General features: G+C 45.4%; 2 protein-coding genes across 2 annotated transcripts; both read right to left on the bottom strand.

The window, feature by feature from the left end:
• Nucleotides 1–3617: 3617 nt before the first annotated feature.
• Nucleotides 3618–6814, bottom strand: LOC120687566 (receptor-like protein kinase FERONIA). The gene has a single exon (XM_039969580.1). It carries the CDS (start codon nucleotides 6536–6538, stop codon nucleotides 3863–3865), a length of 2676 nt encoding a protein of 891 aa, XP_039825514.1. The 5' UTR covers nucleotides 6539–6814; the 3' UTR covers nucleotides 3618–3862.
• A 3394-nt stretch (nucleotides 6815–10208) lies between these two features.
• On the bottom strand, nucleotides 10209–22005 carry LOC120692831 (ribosome biogenesis protein bms1-like). The gene is made up of 18 exons (XM_039976226.1): nucleotides 21718–22005; nucleotides 21022–21168; nucleotides 20857–20947; nucleotides 20629–20747; nucleotides 20074–20264; nucleotides 19638–19848; nucleotides 19246–19483; nucleotides 18104–18507; nucleotides 17727–17826; nucleotides 15183–15373; nucleotides 14450–14802; nucleotides 14102–14189; nucleotides 13805–14023; nucleotides 13037–13276; nucleotides 12183–12392; nucleotides 11175–11441; nucleotides 10894–11097; nucleotides 10209–10811 (listed from the first exon to the last, which is right to left on the bottom strand). Exons 1-18 carry the CDS (start codon nucleotides 21856–21858, stop codon nucleotides 10659–10661), a joined length of 3567 nt encoding a protein of 1188 aa, XP_039832160.1. The 5' UTR covers nucleotides 21859–22005; the 3' UTR covers nucleotides 10209–10658.
• Between the last annotated feature and the right edge of the window lie 130 nt (nucleotides 22006–22135).

Raw genomic sequence — 22135 nt, forward strand, 5'->3', positions numbered from 1 at the left:
ATTTTTTTTTGAATTTAGACGATTTTTTTTTGTCATAATTTGCACGGATTTTCATGAAGTTGTGGTTTGCACTAGATATGTTCCCATCATGTATGGGACATATCTAGTGCAAACCACAAATTTATAAAAACCCGTTTTGTTCCCATCATGTAGGTCTTATGGAAGCTTTAAGCCCAAATACCGAGAGGATGAGATGGAGCTAAACAATGAGCCCACGAAAGTTGCGGTGACCAGTTTTGTTCCATGGAAAATGGAATGGAAGGCTTAGCCCCAGCGTCTGTCGCTCGAAAGGTCAGACGACACTGCTACTTAAACCAATCTCATGAAAATACCATACAAATATTATATGTATTAAATTTGTTGATATGGTAGAAGAAAATAGAGAGTATCACGAGATATGAGGAGTGTTATCACTATTACACTCGTCCAGCTCGATTATCTAGTTCACAGTCTTGGTAACTGTGTGATGACACTTTCCACTAAAACTGGCTTTAGAGATAATAACAGACTATGATTCTAGTAATTTCTTCACAATCCAACTTAGCGCTTATATGTTTTTAGTTTAAAATTGTACTTATAAGATTAGAATCCGGCTTTTTTAAAATTTAGCTCTTAAATTATATAAGTTAAATTTTAAAGCTGTTTACCACCCCTACTACTTTTGCACGTCTTTGCGTATAAAAGAAACAAATTGTACAACAGCAGGGCACCCGATGCCCAGTCCCAAACTTGCGGTCGGGATAGCTGATCGACTGGTTCGCCTTGGATAGTCGGATTGGTTTGGTCCTGGGCTGCTGGTCTTGGCACGCACTCGCCTCTTCCAGAGGAAAACGACGGCGGCCATCACCCTTTTCGCTAGAGTATCAAGTACGTAGGCTCGTGATCACTCCCATACCAATTCAAATCTTTCTAACCTGCCTCGCGAAACATATTTCCTTTACAATTCTTACCTTTTTGATACGTGTCCATACCAAGGGCTGTGTTTGAATCCAAGGGCTAGAGCTATTTGGGCTAGAGCTAATTAGCTCAATCAAATAGCCTTCCAATAAAATAGCCCTTAACATGTTTGGATCTAAGAGTTATTTAACCTTTAAAGCACCTTTTTCCAATCATTGGAGCCATATTTCCTCTCTTGCTGTAGTGAGAATGAAACTATTGATCACCTTTTCTTCCAGTGTCATGTTGCTAAGATTATTTGGGGGGATAATTGGTTTCTGCATTGGTGCCAACAACATTCCACGAAACCTGAGGCAATACAAAACATGGGTTGCTGAATGGTTGCCCGGGGGCAGACCGGTGTACATCATTGGCTGTGCAGCAATTTGTTGGGCCATCTGGAAATGCAGAAACAAGGCTTGCTTTGACAAGAAAATGATCAAAAACCCTCTTGGGGTCTTAATTCATGTTTGCTCTTTCTTGTCATACTGGGCAGGTTTATACAACTCTGAGATGCAGGGGAAGATCTTGGAGGGCGTCCAAGCTCTGCTAGCGTGTGCTCACAAAATGATGGTGGGTCAACCCGCGGCGTCGTCTACCGCCAGGATCTTACCTTCGACAGCGGAAAAAGAGCGTGAAGACGACGAGCTGATCTGATGAAGGGAACTGCTGGCAAGATCTGCCGCCTCTGGAAAAAGCGCGTTGCCGCTCTTCTCTGTCTGACTTTTGTTGCCCTGAGACTTTTAGTTTGGTATTCGGTCTGTAAGAACTATTTTCGGGTGCTGCGACCTGGGAGCCCTGGGTCACAACTTGGCAGCGTGCTTCTAGTCTGAATCAGATTAGATCCCCCCTATCTCTCTCTCTCCCTCTCTCTCTTCTATCTCTTAAAACTATGCGAACTCTGTGGAATTTCCGTTGGATGCAATGAAAATGGGGGTTGCCTCGTGTTGAAAAAAAATATTACCTCTCTTGCTATGGTGAGCTCCTCCTAAATAGCCCAAATAATCACTCTTTGGATGTGATAGTTTTTTAAAGTAGGCTATTTACAAATAACCAAGAACTAGCCCTTATGTTTGGAGATTTTGGACTATTTTGAGCTATTTTAGGCTAGAAATAGCTCTAGCACCTCTTTCACGCTCATGTCACGTTGAGGTACTGTAGAAAAAAGAACCGGATCCAAACATGACCATAGGCCGCAGCACGAGCTCGAACCGGTGCAGTACTACCCGGTCGGCGGTCGCGCACCGGCTCATCACCCGGCATCGCTTTTGAACACGGCCCGTGTAAACGCGTCTGATTCCGGGCCCAACTGCTGCCAGCAAGTGGCAGGTGGTTGCGACCCCGCCATGGCACGATCAGGGTAGCAATCGCAAATTTCCCCATCCATGAATTCTTCTCCCGTTGTCATCTCCCTTTCGACTTTCTGTTTCGAGCAGTCTTGTCGTTGCGGGAAAGATCAGATTCATTTAGCTGGATCGCAGTGCAGGCACGACTCGCTCGCCATGACATGAGCTTTTAGCCTTCAAGAACGTTCGGCGCATAACTAACGCGGAGTAGTGGAGTACCATGGTTATGGCTGATGATGATAGCTGGATATGCGCTGGCTTGTTCTCGCAACGGAAGGATTCTGGGCATAGCCCCATCGCAGGAACTTGGAACAGGCAGGCCTGGGTCTGGCGACCAGAATGGCCTGACGGTTGGGAGAGGAAAACAACGCACGCATTGGGGTGGAGCAGAATCTGTCTTCTATCATTGGGCAGATGTGAACATGGGATGACGGGAGTCATCGATGATCACTAGCGTTCGCTACCCCTGCGTGTCAACCGTAGCTGTACACAGCATGACACAGCAGCTCCAGGTAGACGCAGAATCAATCGGACCATGATATAGGAACAATGAGTGGACGGCAGGCTGGATGCACACAGCCACACACTTGTGCCCAATTAACCTTTTACCTAGCAAGATTTTCTCGGTTGCACTGGAACAAACTCTCAATTCCCGCCCCAGCTCAGGTTGGTTGTAAAGGAGCGACCTCAAGACAACGAAGTGGCAACTGACAAAATGCCCAGACGATGGGATTGCACGCAGCGAAATTCCACTACCGATTGAACGCCAAGAAAAGAACGGAACCGAACAGTAAACAGAGACAGCCAGAGTTGGTTATAAACATATTTTTCCAGCTACAGTACGAACCTAGGAGATATCAAGCATAGCCTGCCATGTTCTGTTGGTCACCATCACACAATCAATCAACTTCTGCTACATAGAAAATTGGATTAGTGTCCCTAATACCATACGAGGGATCTCTTGAATCACCCACGCCACTATCTGATGCGACGTGCTCACAACCAGATACATATCAATTTGTCTAAAGGAAGAGTATCTCAGCTGTCAGCTCCACTAATTTTGTTGGACGCGGTCCATCGATTGTTTGACCCACTTAGATTGAAAATTGAAATTTGTCTGAAGGACAAAGACCAACGCCACCTGTCGGTTATGCTAATAACCAGACAAAGATCCATCAGTTCTTGAAATTCACCTGATTGAAAACTGCTATCAAGTGTAGCTGTCCAATCCAGAGTTTTTTTTTTGAAAAGCAGAATTCAGAGTTCAGACTCCTTCCTAACAGCATGTCACCTACTCACCCCCCCCCCCTCCACACATAAAAGAAAAAGAAAAAGGGGCACAGGTCACTTTTTTCATGAGGTAAACTACTAGTTGGGTCAATAGCAGCAGTACAATACAAGCCAATAGGTGTAGTCATTACAATACTGGATAAAAAAGTACAAGGCAGAACATCTAGTATGAAACAATTCTCTGACTTCTGGTCCACAACTTGAGAGAACATCGACAGCACAAACTCATGAAAAATATGCTGAATGAATAAATTACGCCTGCGAGGGAACGAATGGAAACAGCTTTTACCTCACCGCCCCTTGGGGTTCATGATCTGTGAGAAGACAGCGCTAGGCGTCAGCCCGTCTGAGTCCATACTTGCGACACTTTGATCGCCCATGCTGATAGAAGTGGTGGTGGTTGTGGTGGTGCTCGATTCGATGGACAGGTCATTGGGATCCTTCTTTCCGACCATCACAAGGGGAGTGCCCTCATCTGACATCCTGCAGCCAAGGCTTCCACTCTCTTCTGCACTTTCCTGCATTTGAAGGGCAAACTCCAAGTTCCAGAGAACATCGCCCATTGAAGGGCGGTCAATGCCCTGATCAGAAACACACTTCTCAGCTGTCTCAGCGAACTTCTTGAAACACTGTGGAGCAATCTTTCCCTTCAGGTAAGGATCAACAATCTGATCAAGAATGCCCTTCTTCTGGCAGTGCAACGCCCACTCTGCCAAGCTAACTTCTTCCTTTGGAAGAGTAGGATTCAAGGCAGGCCGTGCGCAGAGGACCTCAAACAGTACAACACCAAAAGAGTAGACATCAGATTTCTCGGTGAGCTGCTGCCTGCGGAAGTATTCAGGATCGAGGTAACCAAAACTGCCCTTAACAACTGTGCTCACATGAGTGTGATCCATAGATGGGCCAGTCTTGGACAGACCAAAATCAGAAACCTTGGCAACCCATTTCTCATCCAGGAGAATGTTTGTTGTCTTCACATCACGGTGGATGATGGTGTGCTTTGCACCAGTGTGAAGGTAGTGAAGACCACGAGCTGCACCAATGCAGATATCCAAGCGCTGCCTCCAGGTAAGCGGTGGCTTCTGGGTCTTGTACAAGTGCTCACGAAGAGTACCATGAGCCATGTAGTCGTAGACAAGGATCATCTCATTCTTCTCCTCACAGTATCCAATCAGTGACACCAGATGACGGTGGCGGAGCTTGGATAACATTTCAATCTCTGTCTGGAACTCATGAACACCCTGCTCAGACAAGGGATTGCCACGCTTGATAGCCACCTTGGTTGTTCCCCCATCAATCTCGCCACGGTAAACTTTACCAAATCCACCAACACCCAGAATAAGGGACTCATCGAAGTTGTTTGTTGCAGCCTTGATCTCAGCAAAAGAGAAATGGCGGCACAGGTTGGATGGCAAAGATGAAGCATAGCTACCAGTAGTGTGCGACTTGGCTGAACTGGAAGTGTGTGAATTGCCATAAAGAGACAGCGGCAGCCAGCCAGAATGGCCATCGCTCATGCCTGCATCCTTCCCGGCACTCCTCTTGCGCCTGCAGACCACGAAGAAGCAATACCCAAGTGCAAGAACCACCAAACCTCCAACCACACCACCAACTGTAGGCCCAACAGCCGACTTCTTCTTAGCTGCCCCGTCCGCTGTTGGCTCAACACTTGGGATTGGATTGAGCCCTGCTAGGCTACCATTGCTAAGCTGTATCTTGAACACCTCCAACCCATTAAGGATAGCATCATACCTTTCCGGCTTTGAGTCAACATCCGGATGGAGAGCAATCCATAAATCCATGGGCCCTAAGCCAAATGTGCTCACCACATAGTCCTGATACACCGGACTGCCGATACCGGTGGTAGCACCATTCACGCTTGTTGCCCACTGAATCACATCAGCACCCTGCATGGCTGTCTGGTTGTTGATGTAGATGTCAAACACCCGCTGATTGGGCTTAGTGATCGGGTACTGGATCTCACAGAAATGCATCCTGACAAGGTACATGAAGCCAGCATCCACCTGCAACATCCATGTGAGATTGTAATTCAAGTTCACGTTCTTGTCTGGCCCCATCGAGCGCGCCGTGGAGTAGACGTCCACTGGTGCCACATACTCCGGCACACTGTCTGGGTACGTGATGGTGACATTCTGATCGCTTGAGTAAGACACCCCAAACGCAGCACCGAAGATGTATGGTGAGTCGTCGTCCCAGGACCGGTACCCACCGGTGTCCTTGGAGGGGGAGATCGCCTGGCCTCCGACATTGAGCCGATACATGGTCTGCATCGCAGTGCTGGCATCGATCGGGAATGGCTGGTTGTTGCCATCCCCAGTGACCTCATTCGGCGTGGCGAGGTTGAAGAGGTCGGGGGAGGAGACAACCTCGATGCCGTTGACGAACGCGTAAGCATTGGGGTGGCCCTTCTCCGGTGTGAAGGTGAGGTCGAGCGTCGGGGAGGAGACGTTGACGGAGAACTCCCGGACGAGGTAGGAGAAGGTGATCGCGGCGGCGGTCTGGTAGGCGCTGAAGTTGGAGAGGAGCGTGAGCTTGCCGCCCGGGATGGCGACGGAGACGGAGAAGAGGCCGTCGGCGGCGTCGTGGTTGGAGTAGTTGGCCGGGTAGAAGTGCAGCCTGAGGAACTTGCGGCCGGCGCCGAGCGGGAAGGAGTAGGTGAAGGGCGAGGCCGAGACCCGCGCGGTGAGGTACGGCACCTGCGGGACCGAGGGGTCCTGCCCGGAGGCGGGAGCCGCAGCGGCGAGGTTGGTGGGCGGGGCGTACTTGGAGCCCTCGTCCCCGGCCCACACCCGGCCGTCCGTGTCGTTGCCCGGCCCCTTGGCGCCGCAGTCCAGCAGGATGTCGTCCCGCGGCACGAACGCCGTGGAGTTGCGCCCTCCCGCCGCCTGCGCCGCCGCCGCGGCGCAAGCCGCCAGAAGCAGCGTGAGCAGCAGCAAGGCCCTCATGGTGGTGGGGGCTGTCCCTCCTCACAGATCGGACATCAATTGGCGCGCCCGCGCCGATCCGAGGCCCGATTCGCGGCCGGAGTCGGCGGCGGAGGCGAGATTTGAGGGCTAGCAGGGCAGCCGCAGGTGGGGAAGGGAAGGAGGAGGAAGAGGTGGTGGCGTTAGGGGAGGGGGAAGCCTCGAGATTACGGGTGGCGCAGCATTAAGTGGAGGGAGGGGAGGAGGCCAGCAACGGCAACGGTGACCTACCCTGCCCCTGCTCGGCGGCTCGGTGCTCGCCCTCCGCTGCTCTTTGCTTTCACTCTATTGTTACTGCCGTCACGTCGGGTCGGCGGGGCCGTGGAGTTTCTGTGGTGGGGCTGGCAGGTGGGGACGAAGCGAGGCGGGCCCCCCGACCAGTGGCGTGGGCGGCTGGTTCCGTGTGGTGGCGGTGCGGTGACGGTGGCGCCCGGCCCCGGGTGGTGGACAGCTCGCACTGTCGTGCTCAGTTGAGCTTGCGCGTTCCGGTAGGGCTCGCTTGGTGCCGCTACTAGAATTTTAGCGTGCTAATAAATAATGATATTTTAATTATTAATTACTGTGTCAAATAAAGACAGTTTATAAAACTAATTCTAGAATCCCGCACCAGTGATTTTGAAAAATCTAATAAAGTCTTTGATCGCGTGATTAGAGAATGGTTATTGTAGCATTACTATAGCCAATCATCGATTAATTACCATTATTAGATTCGTCGCGAAAAGTTACACTCATTTTAAAAAAAATTTACAAATAGATTTTATTTAGTATTTCATACATACGAGATTCTTTTTTCGAAAAACGTGCGTGTTATTTTTTACAATGCCAAACAAGACGGGGGGCGCTAATTTACGGTCGCCCGTAAATTGGGCTCCGTACGGTCGATTCCGATCGCACTGTCCGGACCCTTTCTGCATGTTGAGCTGATGTATCCGGTCCCACTGTCCCGTTGAGCTGATGTACCCGGTCCCACTGTCACATCACGTCATCTCATCTTGTTCCCAGCTGTGGTGAAACAAACTGCCGTGTCAAATCAAGATTTTATAAAAAGACAAAACTTACGTATGGAATACGATTTGATTTTATAAAAAGACAAAACTTACGTATGGAATACTAAATATAGTCTATTTACAAAAAAATTTCAAAGACGGATGTAATTTTTTGAGACGAATCTAATGACAGAAATTAATTGATGATTTGCTACAGTGATGCTACAGTACCATCCTCTAATTCTGCGCCAAAAGCCTCATTAGATTCGTCTCGCGATTTGCACAGAGGGTTATGGAGGTGGTTTTGTAATTAGACTTTATTTAATACTTTAAATTAGTGGTCAAAGGTGTAAAAAGTTTTCGCGAATTTTTTTTTCAGCCTTAACCAAACACGGCTACTAAACTATACTAACTTATACAAATAAAAAATTAACCAAACTTATACAAACAATTTTTAACAAAGTTTTGAGAAAAAAATGAAAGAAAAAATTTCTGAACAGAAAATTTCGTAAAATTTGGATTAGAATATTTTGAGATCGATAAATTTTGGAAAGAAAAGTTGGGGTGCAAAATTTTTTCTGCAAGCAAAAATTTAGGAGCCAAAAAAGTCTATCAAAAGATTCTGAGATAGAAAACTTGGAGAAATATTTTGACACAAAATTTTAGGATAAAAAAAGATTAAAGGCAAAAAATAAAACACATGAAAGTTAGAAAAAGATAAGGTGAAGTGGAGCCGGAAGAGCGTGCCCAGCCCACTAGCCCCACGTGCATCGGCGCGTAGACCGCGGCGAGCGGTCGACCGCAAATCCAGTATTGCGAACAAGACGGCCTTTCGGCATTACTACCCGAGCGGCCCCGCTTCCGTTGGATTCTTTAGCTTTTTTCCTCCGACAGCGGCGACGCGGTGGTGGGAATCGCGGCCATGTGCGGGTACGGTGGGGCCCACGTAATCAGTGGAGCCAAGATTTTTTTACTCTTTCTGTTCCAAAATAAATACAATTTTAGAGTACAAAATTTATTCCACAAAAATATTAACTTTAATCCACCTACCACAAAAGACAAAATAATTTCCAAAAAATTATCACAAAAAACAACAAACATCTCATTCACTCACCATAAAAAATAAAAGGTATTTTGATAATTTTACACTTAGCATTAGTTTGCGTATTTAATCTTAGAATTATATTTATTTTGGGAAGAATTGAGGTCAGGTATTCGCTAGTGTTCCCACTTCCCAGCACAGCCGATTTCCTCGGGCGCGTGCCGATGACACGTGGGACCGGTGTCCGGGGGCGGGCGGCGGGAGGCCGGGAGCCAGCTCGCTCTAGTGGCCGGCCAGGCTGCAGCGACGGGGCCTGCAGGCGGCAGCTGCCAAATGCCGCCAGCCCGGCTCGACGGGCGGGCCAGCCATCCGGGTTGGTGCCCGCCGCGCCGCGCATAAAATCTGGTGGTGACGGCGATGCAGCGGTCGTTGGGGGCTGGCGCAATCAGGGCCGTTGAAAGGGGGGCGACGCGGAATGCGGGGGCCGCGCGTGGGCCCTACTAACATGCAGGGGTGTTCGGGGATATCGTGACGCGCACCGCCCACCGCTCGTCTCGTCTCGTGTGATCGTGTCGTTCCCGCTGCTAGTACCTCTCTCTGTGTGCCGAGGTTCTACCAGGATTAATAATTCCCGACTGGTCCGATCAAACTGCCGTCTTTCGGTAGTGGTTTACCGGACCGGTTTGACCGAAAACAGGTGGAAATCGGTTGAATTCAAATCCAAATTCAAAATCGCATGTGTAATCGGTTTGGACCGGTATACCGGCCGGTTTGACCGGTTTGAATTCAAATCCAAATTCAAAACCGCATGTGTAACCGGTTTGGAACGGTATGCCGGCCGGTTTGACCGGTTTACCAAGTGGGTCTTAATGGACCGTCTTTTTTTCCTTTTCTTTTTTGGTTTAACTTTAAATGCTCGAAAAGTATGTTAAACGAACGAATTTTTGAGAAAATTTGACACCATTAGATTCGTCGCACCATGAAGTATTTTTAGGATTTTTTTGAGAATTTTTCATTTTTTTAAATTCAAATTTGAATTTTAAATTTGCGCCGGTTTGGTACCGGCCCAAACCGGAACCGGGCCGGACCGCCGGTCAAACCGGACCGGTTCCCACCGGTTTTGTAAACCCTGGGTTCTACTTCTACTCCAGCCAGAAAGCCCGGGTCGCTTTGACCTGCCCCTGCTGCGCCTCTCCCGGGACTGACATGCCATATCGTGCCAAGCTGTTTGATACCGCCACTAGGCTGTCCCAACCTTTTATTATCGTTCAGCTAAGCTAAGCATATTATCTTACAAGCAAAATCGCCAGGTATTGCTCTCACTTCTCAGGCTTGTCAGCTGTCGCTCTTGAGCCACCTCAGCATCAGACATTATTTTTTTCAGAGTTTCTACGTATTTGTTCCCTCACTTATCCCGAGTTCAAAGCACAGTAGAACGATCAAAGGGTGATCTGTGCCCTATCAAACTGGACCACCACTACACATGACGCCCGCTATATTGTCAGTTGGGAAAGAAAGAGAAATACGTCGGACCGGATAGTAACTCGTATTCGTGTCCCGTTTTCCATGCATATAATACAAATACTGGAGCAAACAAGCTACATCGTTTAGGACGAGGCCAACCGAGCATCAAGCACATGCTATTGTCTAATCACCATGACACAGCAGCACGATATTACATAAGCAGCTCATTTGGAAGCATCAAAATCAGTCTAGAGTTCGTTCCACAGGGTAGTATACACTCCAAAATTCATACTCCCAATTTATTTGGGAGTAAAAGATCATGTGTCAACGACAAAAATCAAGGTTATAGAGAACAGTACAAAACTTGATGAGCAGCTAACTTAGGGCTAGGCGTTCCTCCGCCTAGAGCATTGCCGGTTGCTGAATTCAACACTGACGATCCACGCGTCTCAACCCTGGTGGATATAGGAGAATTCGAACACAGCAGCTATCAAAGTATCAACTGAGCAACAGTGCCGCACATGTTGTGTAGAGTGTAGACAACCGAACCAGCTCTGGGATGTTGCTAGGTTCCTTGGGTATAGATCCTTTCTTCAGCTCATCATGTCACTCATCTGCGTGCCCGTTTCTTTTGCTTATCTTCTTCCCGATATCTCTCACGCCTCTCTTCCCGCTGCCGTTTCTTTGTTAGTTGTTCAGTCTTCGCTTTCTCTGCCTCGTATGCCTTCTTCTTCTGCTGTTCCTTGATTTTCTTCTTCCTTGCCTGCAAGAAACCAACAATGCAAATAAGCAAGAAGCAGAATAGCGCCTGGAAATAACACCGCCTGCTGTGTGTAAGACATTACCTTCTCATGTTTGAGCAGCATTAGCTGTTGAATAGCTTCATACGCTCTCTTCTCACTGCATTCCATAATTACTGGCACCCTTTTTTCAACTGTTGGTTGCTTCTGCTTAGGTCTATCCTTTGGCTTAGATTTAAAAGGAAGTAACTGCTGCAGTTTTGCAGGGATCTCTACAGGATTGAACTTCCGTGGTTTCCGCTCAATAGGCTGTGAAACGGAGCTAACACCATATTATTGACAGGTAATAATACAAAATGTTACGAGTAAAAAAAAAGGCTAAGAACCTTGTAAACCGAGTCCTTGTTGTGTGGAATAGGTATATTGTGCACCCTCCGCAACTCAGCAGTTGTTCTCATGCCTTGCCAGGTCTCCTTTCGGGGTTGAAGAGCAGTGGTCACTAGGTTACAGTAAGTGGGAACTTCAACATTGACCCAGGCACGCAGGAAAACAATGTCACTCATAAGAATTCTGTCCTCAAATGTGCATCTTGCAATTCCTTCTGTATTTTCCCCTTTTCTCTTTAGCACATCTCCTGGTTCAATCTTTGCTGCCTGTAATGAATGAAGGTTTATTTGCATGCATACAGTTTAACAGTTGTGTTAGCCCAAAAATCATGAAACTATCTGGTTAGTGTCTCATAATCCAGACGAGCCCGAATTTCTCTTCATCAAAGCTCAAAGAAAAAGGCTAATTACAGCTCAGTTTTGAAAATCTCTATCTCTATCTCTACTATTTCTAAAGTAAGCAATGTTTCCTTGGTCCGTCAATCGGAATCCTAATCGGAGTCCGGAAAAATCAATCCAAATCCTAATCGGAACCCGGACAAATAAATCGGAATCCCAATCGAAACACGGACAATCAATGTCTCGCTCAATCACGGCACGGTCTGTACATGAAGTGAATGAACACAAAGTTGATGGTATTACGTAGGTCTGTTATATTACCTATAGTAAACTTAAATCTAAAGAGGTGCCTGCCTACCCTTGTCTTAGACCTTTTACCTCATATTATTAATTAATAATACTTCAACTCATAGTCCTTAGTCCTGAGGTTGTCAATTTATCTGAATGGTACCAGTGGAAGGGTGACTTAACAGTTTTTGATATCTTTGTCCGCTTAGGAATGAAGTCTTTCCACTTTAAATTTCTATTTAACATATACAGATCACATGAACTAAGAAGAAGAGAAAGAAGTTGCAAGATTAAAAGCACTCGAAGATAGTATAAACAGAATAGTTTGTGCAACCACCACCACCGCAGTACACTATGCAAGCATATGGTTTTATGCATTACCTTTTTAACTTGTCCTCTGATTCCACTTACTGTCCGAATGGCTGCACCTTCAAACCTAGCAACCTCTAAATCAGATGTGAACATCCCTTTGATCAGAGCAGTCTTTTTAAATATCTTGCATGGTGTGCCTGTGAGTTTGATCTTCTTCACAATTCTGGCAGTATTGTTGAATTCTTGAACCCAACCTGTTGCAGTTATCCTAAATGGCACCTGACAGATTGTAAGCATTGTCGCAAAGTATATCAGCCCAAGGACATACATGACTAATAAAAAATTGAATGAGATAAATTATAGCTGAAAGTAGTTTGAAATGGGTCCTGAGGAACACGTTGAAAAGGCAAATATTATTGGATTAATGTGCCCTACTTCTCAATCCCATTCCTTGTCAAACTAATCACTAATAAACTCTTCCATCAACTAAAATTCTGACCTCTCCTGACAAGCTTTAGTCTTCCTGTATCATCCTACAGTCATTAACCTTTTTTTTTTAAAACAAAGTTTCAACCCTGCTTACAATATAGAGAAGCCAAATATGCCATTTGTTTGTAAATGAGAGGATGAAACATAAATTACAAGATAAAGTCTGGGCCAGAATTCAAGTTTACTGGTGGCACAATTGTGGTGTTGTTTTTTGGTTCAGCTAGGATCATTTTTTTTAATAATAGATATGTTTTCCAGTAGTTCAGTCACCTAGAATCATAGTCGCTCTTGTCATACAAATCCAGTAAAAGGTGAGAAAAGTACCCCAAACAAGGCAGTAAAGGCCATACATGGCATCAGTATGAGGAAGTTCTAAAAACTACGATGTTTCCTTTGCATCTTATGGACTAATGTAAGCAGATCACTAATTCTACCTGATTGTTGGAAAGATTCTGGACTGCTAATACACCACTCTTTGGTGGAGTAAGTGGCCCCCAGAACATAGCAAAACAATGCATATGCTCAGGCGTATACTTCAGCATGCGATGTCGACCATTTCGATCCTCTATTGCATAGACAGGAGTTGTTTGAAATCGCCTCCAACCAATTGAGACAATGATCGGGTCCTTTGTCTTCAACACTTTCCTGTGCCACCTATGGCGCTTCAAACTTGCCTAACATGATGGGTGAATAAGGTATATATGAGTCGCTAACAAGACAGAAACATGCATTTGAATAATTGCAATATTCAGAAAACTCAATACTGTAATAACAAACCAGCTATTACTCCCAACATTTTGCACGGCAAGGATGTATAATATATGTCTTTATATTAAAGAAGTGAGTGTTATTTGTTATATAAGAAGAGCACTTGCAACCAAACATGCAGTTATACTTTGTACAACTGCAACTAGCTTTATCAATAAGTCCTAGATCTCCTTTTTCTTTGCTCCGATTGGCAGGGAACACCAATCAAACATGGAGGATACAAAATAAATTATTATGTAGGTGTATCATAAATTGATTGGTAAGATCATAAAACTAACTGCACCATCACCTTATTCATGTCAGACCACCGGCATATTATTCCAACAATCCAGAGCATTGAATGAAAAGAAAACAGGACCAAACATGTATCATCCAAGCAGGTCCATCATTTCCATGGACTATGGAAGGCAGCAAACAGGATCAAAGAAACTGACCTGCATGTAACCCGTGTTCTCCTCACCAAGGCCAATACCCCCAACAAGAATGGGGTGGCAAGGATCAAAATGCTCAACAAGCTCAAATGGCACACCATGTACTTCTAATCTGACATAAGTGCCGGTCCTGAATCCCTCAATTTCTACTCGGGTATCCTCATCCAGATCGTTGAGCTCAGATATATTCATTTGCTTGCGCATTTCCATTTCCTCCTTTAACTGAAGGTACAAAATCTAATTAGTACCCGAGAACAAAGTGAAGACCTAAAAACAACTAGGCAAAACACTTTAATATACTTTGTCAAAATAGCTCCCTCCATTGTCTGTTCTGGATTTCTTCTTGTCACCATCAACTTCGTCACCAGAGAGCTCAGATCCATCATATGTAGGTTTCAGTCAAAGAAACAAAGGATAAAAAAAGATAGACAAGGTATATATATGGAAAATAAGACAACAAAAAACATCAAGTAATCCTGTCAAAGTATGCCGAGAACTCTACCCAACATAAGAGATGAACGAAAGAGAATGAAACAGAAACTGCAAATGGGAAAATAGCATGGTAGTAACAGTGCCCCTTAATATGATTGTTAGTAAGTGGGTAATGACATGAAAAGATAATAAAAACAATGATCATATAAAGGATATTGTGCATTGAATTTTGTTCTAAGTGCCAGCTTCTTACGTCTTCTCTCTTCAACTTCTAGGTCATCTTCTTTGTGAGCACCACCATTCCCTTCCACATTTTCAGATGCCTGGCTCTTATGAACCTCACCAGTTTCAAGATCTTCAAAATCACCATAGATTTCTTCATCATCTTCTCCATTGTCATTTAACTCCTGTCCTCGTAAAGCAGCTTTTGACCAATTTCCAGTCACAAAACGATCACGGATGCTATTGATGAGATCTTCATTAGACCAATCTCTTAGCTTAGCTTTGAAAAACTTAGAGCAATCCTCAGCATCAATATCATCAAAGGTTGGCAATTCATTATCTGCTTGCTGCAAACCAAAACACACACACACACACACACACACATTTATGTTTTGAAACCAATTATGAATTATAAATATAAATTTTACAACTGTGTGCAATATATACAAATTACTCCAAGTACTTCCAACATATAGGAAAATGTTATATTCAATCCTTCTTCCTCCACCCAAAAAAAAGATGGAAACTGACAGCTAGCGGCTGACACTTTCATTGTCCACAATAGATCAAAGTGAGAATGGTACGTTGTTAGGGTAAGAGTGGTTATTAACTTCCCTCTCAAACCATCTCTTCAAAACAATTAACTTTCAAACTAATATGACAATTTAAAAAGGGAAAGGATTATTTTCTATTGGACTCATAAACCATGCAAGCAACAAAACTGTACCTTCTTTTGTCCTTTTGGTACGAAAAATTCATCATCTGAGCTATTGGCTTCAGTATCATCGTTTTCTTCTGACGCCACACTGCCAATCTTTGCTGAAGGCTCATACACAAGTTGCATCAGACTGGCACTTCGTTGGGATAGTGTTGCAAGCAAGGACTCTTTCCATTTTGAAGTGTTTTCAGTTTCGTCATCTAAAATAGTAAAATACAAAAACAATTATATGTCAAAACAAAAAAAAAATCACTTTTCTTTGCAAACATAATTATTCCAGTAAAGAAATTAGCAACCACAATTTGTACATGTGGCATAGATCGCTGCAGCAAGCAAGATATCCATGTGCGTGAACATAGACACATAGTATTTGTTACAAATGAAAGAGAGAGTGGACTGTGTATCTATTGATAGAGGCCCTTTGGGCTATATATACAAGAGACCCCCAAACCCTAGACACTAGGATATGACTATACTACCCTTAACACCCCCCCTCAAATGCAACGTGAATACAATGTCGTTGCATTTGAAGAGTGGTACTAAGTACATGAGTTGAAAGAAACACTAATACATGACTAATACATCCAAAGTCCTAAAACAACAAAGATGTCGTCGAAGCGTGCAGCTCTTGAACATGTCTTGTAGAACGATCTCCTCCACAAGTGGTGAACAACCAAGTCTTCACAAACCAGTACATCGACTCTTCGACAGGAAGCTTGCTTTGGAGACTTTCAACTTGACAATATGTGTCAAACCAGCCAAACGGAGAGGAGAGAGTTCACTGCTGCAAGACGGCAGGCAGCGAGATGACATGATGATGACGACAAATAAATGGCCATTGGTCATGATGTGGAGCAAAACGGCTCCGAAAGGGACCAAGAGGGCATTGTCGCACCAACGATGATGATGTGATTAGCCAAATCGACGGGACTTAGCTAACCAAAATAAAAACAAGATATGGGCTGATTTGACAAGGAAATGGTGGACACGCACGGCATTGACGAACTGGAGATGTATAACTGGACTTGGATTGACACTAATGCAATGTGACACGATTTGCTGCAGCAAAGAACACATTTAAGCATCAAGCAAGGACTGCTAGCAGCTGATATGGATGGACACATCACACATGTGGACTGAATATACTGCAGAAAAAGGACTCAAGGCAGCAGCAGATGACAGCAGCAGGCATAAGCAAAAGATGAGCAGGGCAGCACAGCCGCACACACAGACAGATAGCAGCAGTTTGCAATGACATGGTGGAAGATAAGATAACTTGCTACTTGAAGATGACAGCACAGCCCAAGCAAGAAATTGGAGCATATTGCAACTGCATAACCATGAGAGGCATGCCAAGGAAACAAGAAGCTTGAACCATAGCTACTGAAATTAGAGGCCACATGAGAGCAAAGCAGTAGCAAAGATGACAGATAATCCATTCCTCTGTTCTCTTCCAAATAAGCAGCACGAAGCTACAGCCAAGGATGTGATTGATTGGAAGAGAAGAGACGAGCAGAGGAGGAAAAATATCACCGCTAGGAAATGGCTCATGGCTGCAGCAGATCGAGGGCCAACAGCTCGGCCGAAGCTCGCACACGGGCGGACGGTCGATGCAGAGCAGGGGAGTGAGGCGCAGCAGCTGTAGAAGAGGCCGCGCAGGGGGTCCACGACGGGCGGGACGACGACGGGGCGGCGGACAGCCGGATGGGCGGCGACGGGACGGCGGACGGCCGGATGGGCGGCGACGGGCCGCCATGGCCGAGATCCAGCCCCCACAGGGCGGATCCGGCTCGGGGAGGCCCGTCGGCGGCGATGGAAGACGGCGACGGAGGACGACGAGCGCAGCGCGGACGGGCGGATCCGGCTCGGGGAGGGCCAACGACGACAGGCAGCCGACGCCCGCGCGGACGGCCGTGGTCGGGCAGACGCGCAGGCGGCCGCGGATGGAGGCGCGCAGACGCGCGCGGGCGGAAGGAGGCCACGACGGGCGGCGGAGGACGACGGCGCGGATCCGACGGCGGTGAAGATCTTGCTGCTGCTGCTGCTGAGCCGCGACGGGAGGACGGTCCGCGACAGGCGGCGCAGGAGGCCGGCGGCTCCGCAACTGGCGGATCCGCGACGGCGGAGTGGAGAGCCGGAACGGCGGCTAGACAGGCGGAGTGGACGGCGGCCGCGCGGATGGAGGCCCGCGGACGCGCGACGGGCGGCCGGGAAAAGCGGATCCGCCGGCGGGAAAGCGGATCCACCGACGGAGGCGCGCGACGAGAGGACGGGCTGCTGCTGCTGCTGCTGTGATGACGCTACGGGAAGGGGTAAAAAATGGGTTTGGGGCTAGAGGATTGCCGCCCCCAGGAGCAAGACGAGCTCCCAGGGGCAGCGCAGCGGCGATGAGAAGGGTGGTGGCCGGATCTCACCTAAGCTTTGATACCATGTTACAAATGAAAGAGAGAGTGGACTGTGTATCTATTGATAGAGGCCCTTTGGGCTATATATACAAGAGACCCCCAAACCCTAGACACTAGGATATGACTATACTACCCTTAACAGTATTACCTGAAGCACCAACTTCTTCACTGTCATCTGATGATGTAGAACCTCCAGATAACTCGTCATCGCCAGAATCCTCAATATCATTGTCATCTTCATCAGTTCCCTATTAAGGTAAACAAAGGATCGAAATATTATTTAAGTACTAAAAGAATTAGTTCAGCCAAAGAACTTCACACTTTGACCAAATAGAATCCCAGCCGGGACTATGCCATTTCCTAGCTTGGTTACATATAACAAATAAGTGCATATTTTTCAAAAGAGAGAACAATTTCCTACACATAAAGCCATGCTCCAAATGACAAGGATCATAAAGTGAATACAACAGGACCCAAGACAAGAAAAGCTACTCATTGATAGGAAGATAGGGAAAAATAACTAACCTCGTCATCGATATCATCTTGAAAATTAGAGGACACAGCTTTTCGCCTCAATCTTCCATTACAAAATTCCACTTCTTCCCTTAATTCAACATCACGATCCCTTTGCTGAATATCATCATCATTGTCCCCTTCACTATCACTAGAGCATTCAGAATGCCCATCATTGTCCATGGTGTCAGCATTGGCAATGTTAGTACCCTCGTCTACTTGCTCGAAACCATTTGCATCTCCCTGATCATCCTGGCTTGCAGAGATGACATTGCCGTTCGCATCACTGTCTATGGATTGAGCAGCAGGCCCTCTACCAAAGAGATTTATAAAACTTTTTTCCAGTTTTTCATCGAGGGAGTATCTTGTATTTTGAAGTTTTTGTACCATGGCCACACCAACATCTTTACCTTTCCCTGTAAAGTGATAGTCCATGTAAAGTGATAGTCGAGCAGTCGAACAAAAAAAGGGCATAAGGGCAAACTCAATTTAAAAATTAAGGGTCAGGAATCTAGATGGAAAACTTGATGTCAATACTCAATACCCTTCTAGTACAAGTGGACAAACAATAGGGAACATATCAGGTGCAAACCAACCTCTTCGTGCCCCTTGGATGTTGATCCGATGGCCCAAATTGAAGTTTGCATGGTTTGCACGAAGTTGTTGGTTTGCACCTGATATGTTCCACAGACAATAACATGCATTTAAAAGCTTAATGTTCTATGTAAATCTGATGCCTGAAAAACGAGCTCCCATTCTCAAATGTGCACACAAATTAAACATATCAATCATAGGTGTAACAAATGGAATGATTGAAGAACTACCAAGATGGGCATTCTAGTTTTGGTACAACACCAAAAACCTTTTGTTACTCGGTTTTCATGCAGCAACCATGTATGCTACAGCCAGCCTCATTTCACAATGCAGTATCAGAAATAATCATTTGAATTGCTAGATAAGTTAATTAGCACAGAAACGGAAACATAATTTCCAGATTGATCATCTGATATTCTTGTTAATGAAAGCATGTTTGTGCATACACTTCCATCGATAGCATTAGTGTTTACTTCAAGAAACCCCAAACCAAACACTGTAATGAATGAACGAGGGATTTGGCATAGGGAATGGATAGATTGGATAGATTATAGGCTAACCTTGCTTTTTAGGTGCTTCATTGTCATCATTCTTTGAAAACTGAACAAGATGATTATTGATATTGATGTATACCGCATCCTTGTCATAAAGTAGATCCCCAAGACCAGACATTGGTGCATAGAACAGCTTTTCCTTGTCACGCAATCCTCTTTTCTTTGCAGCTGATGGCAAAGGGCAAGGATCAGCCAAACCCGTCAACCCAGACAAGCTGAAATCACCTGCACCTGTGATATGAACCTGCACAAATTATTTGCGCATTTTTAATACTCTGCAAGTGCACTTGTCTGGAAAAGAAACGATATAATCTGTTTGTTGGCACTTTAAAGAACAAAGAAGTAACACAATAACTCAAAATCAAGTTCCACTGACCATAAAAAGAACAAACACTCACATTGGTCCCCCTTTTCATATTACAGCCGCGAAGGTAACCATATAATGTTATTTTTCTGTCACACTTTTTGTTAAGGCGCACGCTTTCTGGAGGGGTGACATCTTCAAATCTATCAACTAACAAATAAGGATGTGCCATCCGCCAACTCAATGGAACAGGCTTGATTACAGAGATGAATCTTGCAAGATTATGAACTTCTCTTTTGGTGTATCTGCATGAAATTTTTATGACAAATGGTCAGGATCTAACCAATAATTTCATCAAAGAATCCAAGGAGCATGTAATATATGTCTGCAGCGTGAAGCTGCACTGTAAGAGAAACCATAGCAACTCTGTGTAAAATATAGACCGAACTAGTACAAACTGACATAACCATATGGATCGGTGTACAAGTAATAAATAGAAAATAATAATCTGAAAGAACAAAGAAACTTACTTTCCATGAATGAGACCAGACAAGTAGAATAGTTTTGCTCCCTCCTTTATCTCAGCCCAGAATCGATGCTTAAGGCGCTGCTTAGTTTTCCTGAGTTTCTTCACATCTTTAAACTTATCAAGATGCGTGAGCACTCCCATCACCTTGGGGAATCCATGTACTTGCATGATATTAAGAAACTCAAATGTGTCCTGGGAACAAGTGTTCATTTACAAGAAAACATTTATGGAGTTAGCCGTGCAGATACAAAACAATTATACACAACAATATCAGCCAATACAATATGAGTGCACCATTAGTATAAGTTAAAGTCAAAAGCATGGTACGATGTGGCTTGACACTTCATAGTTAACACTGTGTCCACTGTTGGACACTAGGTCATGAAAAAAGAGCCAAACATGAGCCCAGTAGAATATGAACGAGCTTCTAAGGTACATTTAGAGAGAAAAGGCATATATTGAACTCTACTAGGTGCTGGATAGAAAACTTAACAGAGCAGTCAGACCTCCGTATTGAACTGGTAGTAAATGTGAAAATAAAAGTCAAACAACACACCATTTCAAAACCATAGCTTCCATCAATGAGCAATAAAGCAAGATCAGCTATTTTAGCAGCATCAATCATTCCGTTTATATCATTTGGACACTCCAAGAACTGTACCCTCCTGATTTTACCTGCAAACAACAAAAAACATATAATACAAATCTTAGCATCTTCACAACAATCTGGCATAGTTTGAACATATGTTGATTTCAATGTACAAGATGTAAAAGGTTCATTAACCTGATACAACAGTGATGGGACCACGGACTTCTGACAGGTTTTGTTTGGTGTAGTGCTTTACTAGACATTTTATCAACAGAGACTTCCCAACCTAATAAAAATTGAAGTGAAGTAATGTTAAGATACAACACATCAACCATCATTTATGCACATCATAGAGCATACCTGCGGGGGTCCTTGAACTACTACAACAAAAGGAGGAGGTTCACCGATTGAACGGTCCATTATTGGCACATGAAGTCGCCGTTGTTCAATCTCTGCTGACCGAGCTTGCAGACGCTTGGCCTTTGTTGCTGACTGAAATGCAAAAGCCTGAAAGAATGGCAAGGTAGTCTAATTAGAACAAGGCATGCTCTAATACTACTGTATGCCCCACAATGTCATCAAACACCCTGTACAATATACATTTAGGTTGCTAATATGACGACTTGCCTAGAGTTATCGACAATTTTGAATTTTGAGCTAATTGCTCGAAACACCTAATTTGACTATGTATACATAACTTGAATCAGGTGGCTTAATACACTACAGAATTATCAGGTTATCCAATAAAATGGTAAAAGTGGGCTTCACATGTGATTAACAGGATGCGTATATTCCAAATTAACTAGCAATCCCAAAAATCAAAATAGAGCACTACCCTATGCGCAGAAAATCTTACTGTGCGCATTATTTAAAAGGTCGAGCTGTAACAACCTGAAATACTACTTCCCTTAAGATTCGATCTCCGCTAATAAAAAAGAGGAGTAAATAGCTAAGGATCACATTTAATCATTGCTGAACGTAAGCGCCCTCTCACGGTGGCTCGGGCAGGTCACTCCAGGGACACCAACCAAGAGCCTTCACGAATCTGTATCGTACCTTGGGGTTCTTCTGCTCGCCCCCACCGTCATCGCCGGCTGCGCCCTTGCCCTTGCCCTTCTTCTTCCGCGCCTTGGCGCCGGACTTGTGCTGGCGGTGCGCCTTGTGCGGCTGCTCCCCGCCTCCGTCCGCCGGAGCCATGGTGCTAGCTTCGGTTCGCTGCCTCTAAGCTTTTCCTGCGCGGCGCTGCTGCGGAGAGAGAGGGTTTGCGGCGGTAGGCCTCTGCCGCCGCTGTCGGGACTCGGGAGGGAGAAGAGCCTGACGAGGGTTTAGGGAGGCGGCGGCGGCGGCGCTTCTCTCTCTCTCTCTTGCTCTGAGTAACGAGGGGGAGCGGGCCGAGCGGCCGACGTATGCGCTTGGGCCCCGCAAGTGTTAGATGGAAGTAGGCTAAAATGGGCCCATGAAAGTGGTAGGTAGA

This window comes from Panicum virgatum, chromosome 9N (assembly GCF_016808335.1).
Source record: "Panicum virgatum strain AP13 chromosome 9N, P.virgatum_v5, whole genome shotgun sequence".
NCBI lineage: Eukaryota > Viridiplantae > Streptophyta > Magnoliopsida > Poales > Poaceae > Panicum > Panicum virgatum.

Excerpts from the sequence above, each read along its gene's own strand:
- LOC120687566 (XM_039969580.1), bottom strand. The coding sequence starts at position 6,538 with ATGAGGGCCTTGCTGCTGCTCACGCTGCTTCTGGCGGCTTGCGCCGCG.
- LOC120692831 (XM_039976226.1), bottom strand. The coding sequence starts at position 21,858 with ATGGCTCCGGCGGACGGAGGCGGGGAGCAGCCGCACAAGGCGCACCGC. Across the intron at positions 20,748-20,856 it reads TCCCATCACTGTTGTATCAG|GTAAAATCAGGAGGGTACAG; the intron begins GTTAATGAACCT and ends TGTTGTTTGCAG. Across the intron at positions 12,393-13,036 it reads AGAATCTTTCCAACAATCAG|GTGCCATTTAGGATAACTGC; the intron begins GTAGAATTAGTG and ends ACAATCTGTCAG.